Source organism: Apodemus sylvaticus, chromosome 2 (genome assembly GCF_947179515.1).
Source record: "Apodemus sylvaticus chromosome 2, mApoSyl1.1, whole genome shotgun sequence".
NCBI classification, from domain to species: Eukaryota; Metazoa; Chordata; class Mammalia; order Rodentia; family Muridae; genus Apodemus; species Apodemus sylvaticus.
In genome coordinates, this window is record NC_067473.1 from 65,747,115 (window position 1) to 65,760,244 (window position 13,130).

At 39.7% G+C, this 13,130-nt stretch overlaps 2 gene segments (V, D, J or C); both read left to right on the plus strand.

The window, feature by feature from the left end:
* The first annotated feature begins 4,154 nt into the window (after window positions 1–4,154).
* On the plus strand, window positions 4,155–4,708 carry LOC127677900 (T-cell receptor beta chain V region PHDS203-like). The segment is given in 2 exon segments: window positions 4,155–4,239; window positions 4,374–4,708. Coding segments are annotated over 2 exon segments (384 nt in total).
* A 5,242-nt stretch (window positions 4,709–9,950) lies between these two features.
* On the plus strand, window positions 9,951–10,760 carry LOC127677901 (T cell receptor beta variable 29-1-like). The segment is given in 2 exon segments: window positions 9,951–10,074; window positions 10,357–10,760. Coding segments are annotated over 2 exon segments (438 nt in total).
* Window positions 10,761–13,130: the final 2,370 nt, after the last annotated feature.

Sequence of the window (13,130 nt, forward strand, 5' to 3'; positions counted from 1 at the left end):
CATTGGTATGATGTCGCAGTTGGTAGGCTAGATTTACTAGCTCATATTTATATACATTACTGTCCTTCCTACATTCTCGTATTTTGTCCATAATATCTATGTTCACAGTTTCACTGAGGCACTTGTTATATATATTGTCATGAAGACAGTTGATGAGTCTGTGATGCAACTAGAATATGTACATTGGCTTAGATTGTGGATTCTAATATAGGACAATGTTTAATCTATTATTTGTTTGGTTCTTGGAGTGCTAAGCAAATGTAAACCTTTAAGAGATATGGGTTTTCTTAAAATAATACTTCAGTTTTCCTCTCACACTCTAAATGTATAGACACTATTTCCTCTATCATCAGTTAGACCACAATCCTGAAAGTCACATCCTCAATGCACAAAAATGGTTGTCACCAAGGGAGGAGGTGACTCTTACTTCTGAGTCCTGCCCTTACTGTGGGAAAATGCTTTCCCCACAGAAAGGAAGCTCCCAGAAGCATTATTGCACAGGAAAAGATCTGAGGTCTCAGGTATACTCACAGTAGGAGCCACAACAAGTTCAGAGTTTTCTTTCTACTGTTCCTTGTTGAGGTTTCCAACTGGGAATCTTCAGTCCAGACCCTGTAACAGAATCAGCTTTAATTCACCCAGTATCCTTCACCCCACCTCTCAGGAAGACTTGATTTCTACACAGTGGTGTTCAGAGAGAAAAAAACTTGATTTAATTTATCTGTGTGTAAGAGCTCATTTAAATATTAGTGTAACTATTTTCACTTAAACATGTCAGGCTATACTGAACATTGTAGTCTGTGACAAACTTTACACAGACTTTTCTTGGAGCCATCTATCATCAACAATGCTAGAAATTTCTGGCATTTGGCAAAACAAACATTTTAAGTATGCTTTTCAAACTATTTGCCTAGGTTTCTCAAAAAGATGGAGCTAGTTCTACCTGAAGACCCAGCTATAACACTACTGAACGATGCTCTAACATATAACAAGGACTCATGCTCCACTATGTTTATAGCAGCCTTACTTATAATAGCCAGAAACTGGAAACAACCTAGATGCCCATCAATAGAAGAATGGATACATAAAATGTGTTACATTTACTCAGTGGTGTACTACTCAGCTATTAAGATCAATGACTTCATGAAATTCACAGGCAAATGAATGGAATAAGAAAATATCACCCTGAGTGAGACAACTCAGATACAAAAGAACACATGTGCTATGTACTCATTGATAAATAGATATTAGCCCCAAAGGTCAGAATACCCACTATACAACACAAACCAAATGAAGCTTAAAAGAAAAGATCCAGAAATGAAGCCACACACCTATGGCCACTTGATCCTTGACAAAGAGGCTGAAAACATCCAATGGAAAAAAGATAGCCTTTTCAAAAAATGGTGCTGGTTCAACTGGAGGGCAGCATGCAGAAGAATGCGAATTGATCCATCCTTGTCTCCTTGTACTAAGCTCAAATCCAAATGGATCAAGGACCTCCACATAAAGCCAGACACTCTGAAGCTATTAGAAAAGAAACTGGGGAAGACCCTTGAGGACATCGGTACAGGGAGAAAGTTTCTGAACAGAACACCAATAGCGTATGCTCTAAGAGCAAGAATTGACAAATGGGACCTCATAAAATTACAAAGTTTCTGTAAGGCAAAGGACACCATCAAGAGGACAAATCGGCAACCAACAAATTGGGAAAAGATCTTCACCAATCCTACATCAGATAGAGGGCTAATATCCAATATATATAAAGAACTCAAGAAGTTAGACTCCAGAAAACCAAACAACCCTATTAAAAAATGGGGTACAGAGTTAAACAAAGAATTCTCACCTGAAGAACTTCAGATGGCGGAGAAGCATCTTAAAAAATGCTCAACTTCATTAGTCATTAGGGAAATGCAAATCAAAACAACCCTAAGATTTCATCTTACACCAGTCAGAATGGCTAAGATTAAAAATTCAGGAGACAGCAGGTGTTGGAGAGGGTGTGGAGAAAGAGGAACACTCCTCCACTGCTGGTGGGGTTGCAAATTGGTACAACCACTCTGGAAATCAGTCTGGCGGTTCCTCCGAAAACTGGGCACCTTACTTCCAGAAGATCCTGCTATACCACTCCTGGGCATATACCCAGAAGACTCCCCACCATGTAATAAGGATACATGTTCTACTATGTTCATAGCAGCCCTATTTGTAATTGCCAGATGCTGGAAAGAACCCAGGTATCCCTCAACAGAAGAGTGGATGCAAAAAATGTGGTATATCTACACAATGGAGTACTATTCAGCCATTAGAAACAATGAATTCATGAAATTCTTAGGCAAATGGATGGAGCTAGAGAATATCATACTAAGTGAGGTAACCCAGACTCAAAAGGTGAATCATGGTATGCACTCACTAATAAGTGGATATTAACCTAGAAAACTGGAATACCCAAAACATAATCCACACATCAAATGAGGTACAAGAAGAAAGGAGGAGTGGCCCCTGGTTCTGGAAAGACTCAGTGAAGCAGTATTCAGCAAAACCAGAACGGGGAAGTGGGAAGGGGTGGGTGGGAGGACAGGGGAAGAGAAGGGGGCTTGCGGGACTTTCGGGGAGTGGGGGGGCTAGAAAAGGGGAAATCATTTGAAATGTAAATAAATTATATCGAATAATAAAAAAAAAGAAAGAAAAAAAAAAGAAAGACCAAAGTGAGTGTGGATGTTTCAGTTCTACTTAGAAGATGGAACACAATAATCACAGGAGAGAGATGGGCCCAGGGACCTAGGAGGGAGAAAGGAAGGGGGAGAGATCAAAGGGGATCAGGGTCAGGTAGGAAAAGGGACAGGAAAGAAATACAGAGGTTAAGGAAATTGAATAGAAATATGCAGCAGTGGGGGATGGAGAAATGGGGGTCACCACTAGAAAATCCCAGAAGCCAAACAATTGAGATGCTTCAAGGGCCCATTAGCCAATGACATTAAGGATGACATTAGCCAAAATATCCAACAAAGGGGAGATAGAATCTGTAGAAACCACTTCCTGAAGATAGGCATGGCCCCCAGTTGAGGGATTGGGTCACCTAACTTTCTCAGAACTTTTATCCCAGAATTGTTTTTATCTAAAGAAAATGCAGGGACAATAAGTATGAAGCAGAGCCTGAAGGAAAGGCCATCCAGAGACCGCCCCACCTGGGGATCCATTCCATCTGCAGGCACATCAACTCCAACATTATTGCTGATGCCAAGAAGCATTGCTAACAGAAGCCTGGTATGGCTGTCCCATGAGAGGCTCTGCCAGCACCTCATTCATACAGAGGCAGATACTTACAGTCAACCATCTGACTGAGCCTGGAAACCCCAAAGAAAGAGTTAAGGGAAGGATTGAAGGAGCTGAAGGGGATTGCAACCCCGTAGGAAGAACAATATCAAATAACCAGACGACCCAGAGCTCCCAGGGACTAAACCACCAGTCAAAGAAAATACATGGAAGGATCCATGGCTCCAGCTACTTATATAGTAGAGGATGGCATTAGCTGGCTTCAGTGGGAGGGGAGGCCTCTAGTACTTTGCAGTCTTGATGCCCCAGCATAGAGGAATGTTAGAGTGGTGAGATAGGAGTGGGAGAGTGAGTGTGAGTGGAGGAGCACCCTCATAGAGGCAAAGGGGATGGGAATGGGATGGGGGATTTGTGGAGGGAAAACCTAGAAGAAGGACATCATTTGAAATGTAAATAAATAAAATAACCACTAAAAAACAGATTATTTATCTACAACTCATACTTTTTTGCTTGCCCATGAGCACACTTGTGGTATGCCACTGTGGTCACTACCACCAGTGGAACATAAAGAAAACAAATATTTTTGTGAGAGGAATTAGCTAATTGTATATTAAAAGGCATCAATTAAAATTACCTCTACCTATGGATCCAGACTGGCAACAATTGGAAGTATAAAACTAAATACTTTCAGAAGACTAAGCTGGTGTTTTCCCAGACAAGCACAGTATCGTTCCATATACATGTCCATAGAAATGCACACACAGAAAGATACTTTCACTATACACTATTTCCTCTCTTGACACCTCCCTATGTTTTAATCTACATGAAGGAGGAGAGCTTATAGGTGTAGTCAAGAACAATGACATCATGAGTTCTCAGTCTAGAGCAACAAAAGGACCTACACTTTCCTTGAAACCACCATGAGTGTTAGGCTCATCTCTGCTGTGTATCTATGTTTCCTGGGAATAGGTGAGTCCTGGAAATTGGTGGGTCTTTGGCAATGAAGAGAAACTGTGTACTATTACCTCTGTGCCTTGCCTAACAGGATTTTCTAGTATCAGGTTGCTTGGTGGTCTTGTCTTCACTCCTCTTCTTCACCACAGGCTGTGTGGACACAAAAGTAATGCAGATGCCAAGATACCAGATCAAAAGAATGGGAGATAATGTTTTGCTGGAATGTGTACAGGACATGGGCCATGAAAGGATGTACTGGTATCGTCAAGACCCCGGTCTGGAGCTACAGCTGATTTATTTCTCATATGATGTTGATAGCAACAGTGAAGGAGACATCTCTGAGGGGTACAGGGTCTCACGAAAGAAGCGGGAGCATTTCTCCCTGATTCTGGAGTCTGCTAAAACACACCAGACATCTTTGTACTTCTGTGCCAGCAGTTTATCCACAGCTCTACACAGCCACATCCTTTCTGCACAAAAATAGTAGACAGAAAGGATCTTATTCTACCTTTTGCCTAATGCTGCCTTCAATGTCACATTTCTGCCACTTAGAAATAGGTGGCCAGGAAAGAGGAACCTCCTTACACTTGCATATTAGAAAAAAGCAAAAGACAAAAATAAAGCACAGGATATGCTCACTCCTTCATAACCCAAAAGACTAAAAGATAATGTAAACTTATCCTGGCAGTATGAGCTATCCCTAAACTAAATTCATGAGACTGCTACCCTACCAGGACAAGTACTTTATCATACTCACACTACAGCTCTGTCTGACATTTTAATAATTTCATCCCTTCATTTTCACCCTCTTTCCCTTTCACTGAGCTTTCTTGGCTTTGCATTGTGTCACCAGGGGGCACTCACATCTTTCAGCTCTTTATATAGACTTTACTGTCTGTCCAGATCCAAAGGTTTATAAAATTTAGATCCTATTTATGCTATTAAAAACTCAACCAATATTATTAATAAAAACATCCCTTTAAATTCTCTTATCGGTTATATTTCATTGGAAAGTCTCCCGTCAGGGCAAAAATAAACCATGGTGTAGGTGGCTAGTCTGCAACTACTCCAACGAACACCTGGAAAGTCTTTTTGGTTGGAGGAATGACACACAGAGAACTGAGTCTCAAATTACAAGTTTTTTCTTTAAACCATTAATAAATCAAAACAAACCTCTAACAATGTATTTAAATTTTTATATTTTATACATTTATTTATTGCAGTTGCACATGTGTGCATGTGTGCATGCTTTCACGTGTTTATTCACACATATGTCAAAGGACAGCTTGCCTGGATTTAACTCAGATTGACAGGCTTGGCTCAAGATTCCTTTGCCCAGTAGTTGGTCCTATGAAAAAATATTATTGTTCCATGCATACATACATGCATACATACAAGGATCTTTGGTGTATGTGCAAAGCTGACATTACCCATAAATCCACTGATACCCATACAAACACTGCTGAGACTCAGAGCAGGAAAAAGAAAAGGAATTTCTCTGAGTAGTGTTTTCATTCCCATCATACCAGGGGTCTTCCACATCCCACCAAAGTTGAATCCCTGGTTCCGTATTTGCCATGTTTGCCCTCCTAGTTTCATGCACCTTCCTGCCATAGTTGCCGCTCAAGCAGCCGTCACAGCAAAGAAAGGAAAGCATGCAGAGATGCAACAGCATGGAAATAAACACATCGAAAGGGACCAAAATGTGTCTGAAATAGGAAGTTAGCGTTTCTGAATAAATCAAAAACAATGTTCTTTTTTTGACTAATGTCTACTTATTAGTGAATATTAGCAAAAAAAAACTGTACAGAATTCCCAGGATACAATCCACAGAACTAAGAAGGATAACAAGCAGAAGGGACCAAGTGAGGATGCCTTAGTTCCACTGGGGGGGGGGACGGGTCCGAAAAGAAATCAATCACAGGAGGGGGGAGGGAGGGGAGGATATGGGTGAGAAAGGTGACAGGGAGGGGAGGAGAAGAACATGATCAGGTATTGGGGTTGGCTGTGAGGATAGAAACAGGATTAAAGCCCTGAGGACCAGTAGAAAGAATGGAAACAGGCTACCTTGGGAGGTAGGAGGTGGTGGTGGGGGATCCTCTAGAATGTACCAGAGGCTTGGGAGGTGAGAGACTCTCAGTACTCAAAGGGAGGGACCATAGTTGAAATTCCTTACAATGGGAGAAGTAACTTGTAGTGTCCACCTCCAGTAAAAGGTAGGGCATCAAGTGGAAGGATAGGATTGTCATCCCAGAGTCAAAATTCTTACCCAGAATTTTTTCTGTGTGAAAGAACTGCAGGAAAAGGAGGTCCAGTGACAGGCCCAAATTGGGATCTAGCTCAGGGAGAGGGCCCAGGCCCTGACACTATTACTAATGCTGTGGTGTGCTGGCAAACAGGGGCCTATCATGTCTGCCCTTCAAAAGACCCATCAAGCATCTGAGTCAGATGTGGATATTTATACCCAGCCAATGGACAGAAGCTGGCAACCTCTGTGATTGAATTAGGGAAAATCTGGAAGAAGCTGAGGAGGAAGGTAACCCTATAGGAAGACCAGAAGCCTCAACTAACCTGGGCCTCCAGGATCTCTCAGACACTGAACCACAAACCAGGCTGCACACACCAGCTGATATGAGGCCACCAACACACGTACAGGAGAGAACTGCCAGGTCTGGACTCTGTCAGAGAAGATATACCTAACCCTTGAGAGACATGGGGCCCCCAAGGACTGGGGTGTCTGGTAGGGGGTGGGGGATGGGGCCATACTCTTGGAATAAGGGATGGGAGAGGAGGTATGGGAAGTAGAACAGTTGAAGGATGAACCTGGAAGGGAATAAAGTCTGGGCTGTACAAAAAAGATGAAAGAATTAAAAAAAGAAGAAGAAAAGAATGTTCCAAGAAAAGTTCACAATATATCGTCTTAAAGGCACATAAAATGTCACTAATCCCCTGAAAATTTTTCCTATTATTTCAACACACATCTATCATTTCCCAGAAAAAGACTGCTTTAAGTCTGCTCATGAAATCACAGATTTTAATTATAAATTTGGGCCAAAACTAACCATAAATTAGCCAGTACTAAGTGGAAATTTTATGTGGTGGTGTAAATTTAACCAAAACATGGTATATGTATACATGAAATTCTCAAACAATAAAGGAAAACCAGTTCATTTATTTTTATTGAAAAATAATGTATACCATGTATTTTGATCAGGCTTTCCCCTTCCCCAACTCCTTCCAGATCCTCCCACCTCTCCTGTCACCCTACTTGTGCTGCACCCACAGATTAGTGCCTTACTCTGTCATCCTCAAAAGAAACTTCTTACAATAGAAGAAATTAACACAGAAACCCACAACTTGCCAGCATGAAGGAAGTGAGAGATTTTGGAACACTCAGTGCTAAAAGTGATAGTATCTTTACCAAATAAATCCCTTCCCTTATCACTCAGGAAGCAATGCAAAAGAGAGGATTGAAAGATTGTAAGAGTCAAAGAGAATGGATGATTTCTAAGAAACAGGAAAAAAAAATAAAATTGAAGTGGAAGTTTTCATGGTGTTCTTTACTGGGACTAAGTGAGGGAGAGCTTTTGCCTACAGGAAACAAGGATAATGAGAGCTCAAAGGCGTTGTTTCTTCTCTTAGAGATTACAGAGACAGTCCAGGAACAGTAATGTTGATATTTTTGTACAAGAAAAAACAATGAACCTGACTAAAATAACTTGTTCATAGCCATACATCTTGTGAACATTGTTATTGTTCTTTAATTTTTTTCTCTATGCTATTTGTGATGTGTTGACTGGTAGCTCTTAAAACAACCGCCAAATGACACCCCAATTGGCTTAGATATTTTTAATGTGGGTAGGCAGCCATTAGACTCTTTTGCTCTGGTTCCTTTCTATACAAGGCATATCTGAAGAACCTGGATTTAACAGCATCACTTTCCTACTGTGGATCTAGGTTTTTGCAAGGCTATGAAACCTTGTGTTGTTTAGGGGATACACAGCCTATATTAGGGAGGTTGGACTTAAGAGGCTAGCCTTAGCCCAGTAGATAATCTTACAGCCACCCACAAACATCTAGCACTAAGTGGACAAAAGAGAAGCATATAGAGTACACATATGGGTATACAAGGATATATGTAGAAGCAAGAGGAGACTTGTTTGAGAGGAGTGGACTTGATCCAAGCACACTATATGCATGTATGACATTATCAATCAGTAAAATACTCTAATTTTTTTTTTTACCTTTCCAACAGCTTTGATTTTTAAAGTTTATAATTTTAGTTCATAACAGTTTCCTTGTCCTGAGTATTTTTAATCCTCGGGATTTTGAAATTCTGTCAAAAATAAACCTCTGATTAAATTTGTCCTATTTTCATTAAACATACAGGTGAACCCATGTGATGTGTTCGTATTTATATTAAAAAACACATTTGAATATAAATGGGAGAGAGAATGAAAGGGAATCTGGGAGCATAATTTTATAGCAGAGTCTTGGAATCAGAGGAATAAGACAGGTTACTTTTGCTATCTTTCTGAATTTTATATTTGCTTTAGGACATCAGGCTTACCATTTCCAGTTGCCAGGTGGTAAGACACAGTAACCTGTAAAATGACTTAGTCTTTGGCAGTTCTGATGTTAGTTAATGGTTTTGGGATGACAAAACAATGAATATGAGTTCTAAATGTGTCACTTCCTCTTATATTTGTGAAGTTGTGTTAAGCTCTCGAATTTATAAAACGTTCCAGTTTGTAAAACACCATGACATTGATGTCTAAGTAACCCATCCTGGGGCTGTAGAGGTGGATCAGCAGTTCAGAGCACTTGGTGCTCATGCAGAGAACCCAGGCTTGATTTCTAGTATCCACATTGCAACTCATGTTCAAGAGGATTTCTTCAGGCCTTCAGAGGTACCAGAACATTCAGACACATAAAATAAAATAAATGATTGTGACTTTTTAAATAATTTAACCCATAAATATCACACATAATTCAGGGAAATAAAAACAAAATTAACTCTGACCTTTACCCCACAAATAAACTATATAAGCACTTATATGATATAAGGAATTCGTTATATAATAATGACAAACCATAGCCCTGTGGTCAAACTTTATAAAGAAATGACCTGATTCACAGTCTAAACTCAACTAAATTAGAATAAAATAAATATTATCACAAATGTTCAGGGATTAAAGTAGAATGTTAATGATTGTGATATTGAATTCAGGGAATATATATGAAACATATACATATACATTCATCTAATTTTTGTTTTAATAAACAAAGTAGGCAAGTAAAAGTACTTTAATGACTTTCTGAATCTAAAGGACAAAAGTAAAGGAAATGACACTTATTGGAAAGATTGGACTTTGGAAAAAGATGTTAGTTTAGTATTGCATTCATGTTGGAGGAGGAAAACTAAGTTCAGTTAGGGACAGCATATTGAAGACAACAGACAGTTAAAATTAATTGAAGTCAATATTAGATTTCATTTGTGTTTGTATACTCAAAGAGTAGCATACTTGGTATACTTATATACTTGTGATACTTGGTAATGATGGATAGATGAATGTTGCATGGGTGGTAAGTGCATTCTGGGATGCCTTTTGAACAAATGACTCATTATAAGTGAATAGCTAAGCAGTTCCTCTAGAGGGCAATGTATTTTTTTTTTTAATGTTTAGCAAAATGTCAACTTCCTACATAAAAAATTTACAGAACAAGTAAGGAATCAGTTACACTGTGTGGAGGAAACATGGGTGTGAGCATGATGCTTTAGTGTTGTTTCTCAGGAAAGAGATCACTGCTTAAGGATGCGGACTTTTCTGCTACTTCTTTGGAGCCAAGGTAGGAGCCTTGTCCTGAGCAGACCCTGGGGTTAAAGTCAATGCTGAGTTGATGTATGCAGAGGCTTTCTCTCCCCCAAAACAGAATATGCTAGTTGGAGGATGATGAAGATATCTCAGATTAGAGGATACTGCCAGAAACTATTGCTAAAAATGGGGAATGCACCTCATGATTTGGGGAGTGGGGTGATACCATAGAAAATAAAGCAGAGATTTTCTGTCTTCAGCCATGTCTGAATCTGAACTTGTTTACCCTCATGGATCTCTGTCTCTTTTAAATTAGGCTTTGTGTTCAGTGTCCTCGTCTACCAAAAGCCAAACAGGGGCATCTGTCAAAGTGGAACTTCACTGAAAATCCAGTGTGTGGTTGATAGTCAAGTGGTTGCAATGTTTTGGTACCGACAGTTCCAGGGACAGAGCTTGATGCCTATAGCGACTGCAAATGAAGGCTCTGAAGCCACCTATGAAAGTGGATTCACCAAGGACAAGTTTTCAATCAGCCGCCCGAACCTAACATTCTCAACATTGACAGTGAATAACGCAAGACCTGAAGACAGCAGTGTCTATTTCTGTAGTTCTGGAGACACAGTGCTGGTTGCAAGGGAGAGATCTCGACAAGAACCCCATCTCCTTTCTTTGAGTTCTCCCCAGATGAACCTGAGGTCCCTGCTGATATACCCAGTATGAAAACCACAGATTCGGGTGACACCTGTTCATATGTCTGTGGGCACTGTGGATGTGAATGGTAGCTGGGAATAAAGAAATAATCTTTAGGACAGATACAGAATTCATGAGAGCTGAAGGGCACAATTTTACCCAGACAGATGCTTTCATATATTCTGTTAAGACATATATAATCTGTCTTCAAGTAGCAAAGTTAAAATCACCCTTTAGATTTTATATCAGTGACATACTTACCATGTTATTTATATTTTGTCTCACATGGTTAGGTATAGTGCTGTAATATTATATTAATGTTTATTTACTGATCTTGTTCATTAAAACCATAAAGTATTCCAGATATACAATATGGCATATGAACGATAGATCGATGTAAATTTTTTTTAAATTTCAGTGACCTGCTTTATTGGTGTCCTTTGGAGTTTTCTGAGATGTCTGAATCATGTTGGACTATCTACTTCAATAGCACTCAGCACCTTCTTATCACCACAAAGAAAGAGGTGCAATACTCAGTCCTTTCAACTTAATCGACTTAGGATGTGTTCCTTCAGTTGTAATACTTTTGTTCATTTGTTACATAATCTCCAAAGATGAAACGGTGCTTGAGAGGTATGCTAGTGAAGCCGGCCTGTGATTAAAGCTTCCTATTGTTTGGGCATGGGTCAGCCTGGCCCAGATTGTAAGAGTCTATTGCCAGAGGCAAGCTGATTGTTGTGAGTTTGAGACCAGTCTGGTTTGTGTAGTCCCAAGCCAGTCATAGTAAGAGTATGTCTTTAAAAATGATGAGGAGGTCCCATTTGTCAATTCTTGATCTTAGAGCAAAAGCTATTGGTGTTCTGTTCAGGAACTTTCCCCCTGTACCGATGTCCTCAAGGGTTTTCCCCAGTTTCTTTTCTATTAGCTTCAGAGTGTCTGGCTTTATGTGGAAGTCCTTGATCCATTTGGATTTGAGCTTAGTACAAGGAGACAAGGATGGATCAATTCCCATTATTCTGCATGCTGACCTCCAGTTGAACCAGCACCATTTGTTGAAAAGGCTATCTTTTTTCCATTGGATGTTTTCAGCCCCTTTGTTGAGGATCAAGTGGCCATAGGTGTGTGGGTTCATTTCTGGATCTTCGATCTTGTTCCATTGATCCACCCGCCTGTCTCTGTACCAACACCATGCAGTTTTTAACACTATTGCTCTGTAGTATTGCTTGAGGTCAGGGATACTGATACCCCCATAATTTCTTTTATTGTTGAGAATAGTTTTAGCTATCTTGGGTTTTTTGTTATTCCAGATGAATTTGAGGATTGTTCTTTCTAACTCTGTGAAGAATTGAGTTAGGATTTTGATGGGTGTTGCATTGAGTCTGTATATTGCTTTTGGCAAAATGGCCATTTTAACTATATTAATCCTGCCAATCCATGAGCATGGGAGGTTTTTCCATTTTCTGAGGTCTTCTTCTATTTCCTTCTTCATAGTCTTGAAGTTCTTGTCATACAAATCTTTTCACATGTTTGGTAAGAGTCACCCAAAGGTACTTTATACTGTTTGTCGCTATTGTGAAGGGGGTCATTTCCCTAATTTCTTTCCCAGCCTGCTTATCCTTTGAGTATAGGAAGGCTACTGATTTGCTTGAGTTAATTTTATAACCTGCCACTTTGCTGAAGTTGTTTATCAGCTGTAGGAGTTCTCTAGAAGAGTTTTTTGGGTCACTTAGGTAGACTATCATGTCATCTGCAAATAATGATAATTTGACTTCTTCTTTCCAATTTGTATCCCTTTGACCTCCTTATATTGTCGAATTGCCCAAGCTAGTACCTCAAGTACAATATTGAAAAGATAAGGAGAAAGTAGGCAGCCCTGTCTAGTCCCTGATTTTAGTGGGATTGCTTCAAGTTTCTCTCCATTTAGTTTGATGCTGGCTACCGGTTTGCTGTATATTGCTTTTACTATGTTTAGGTATGGGCCTTGAATTCCTGTTCTTACCAAGACTTTAAGCATGAAAGGATGCTGAATTTTGTCAAATGCTTTTTCAGCATCCAATGAAATGACCATGTGTTTTTTTCTTTGAGTTTGTTTATGTAGTGGAAGGCAAAGGACACCATCAAATGGGCAAATCAGCAACCAACAAATTGGGAAAAGATCTTCACCAACCCTACATCAGATAGAGGGCTAATATCCAATATATATAAAGAACTCAAGAAGTTAGACTCCAGAAAACCAAATAACCCTATTAAAAAATGGAGTACAGAGTTAAACAAAGAATTTTTACCTGAAGAACTTCGGATGGAGGAGAAGCATCTTAAAAAAATGCTCAACTTCATTAGTCATTAGGGAAATGCTAATCAAAACAACCCTGAGACACCAGTCAGAATGGCTAAGATTAA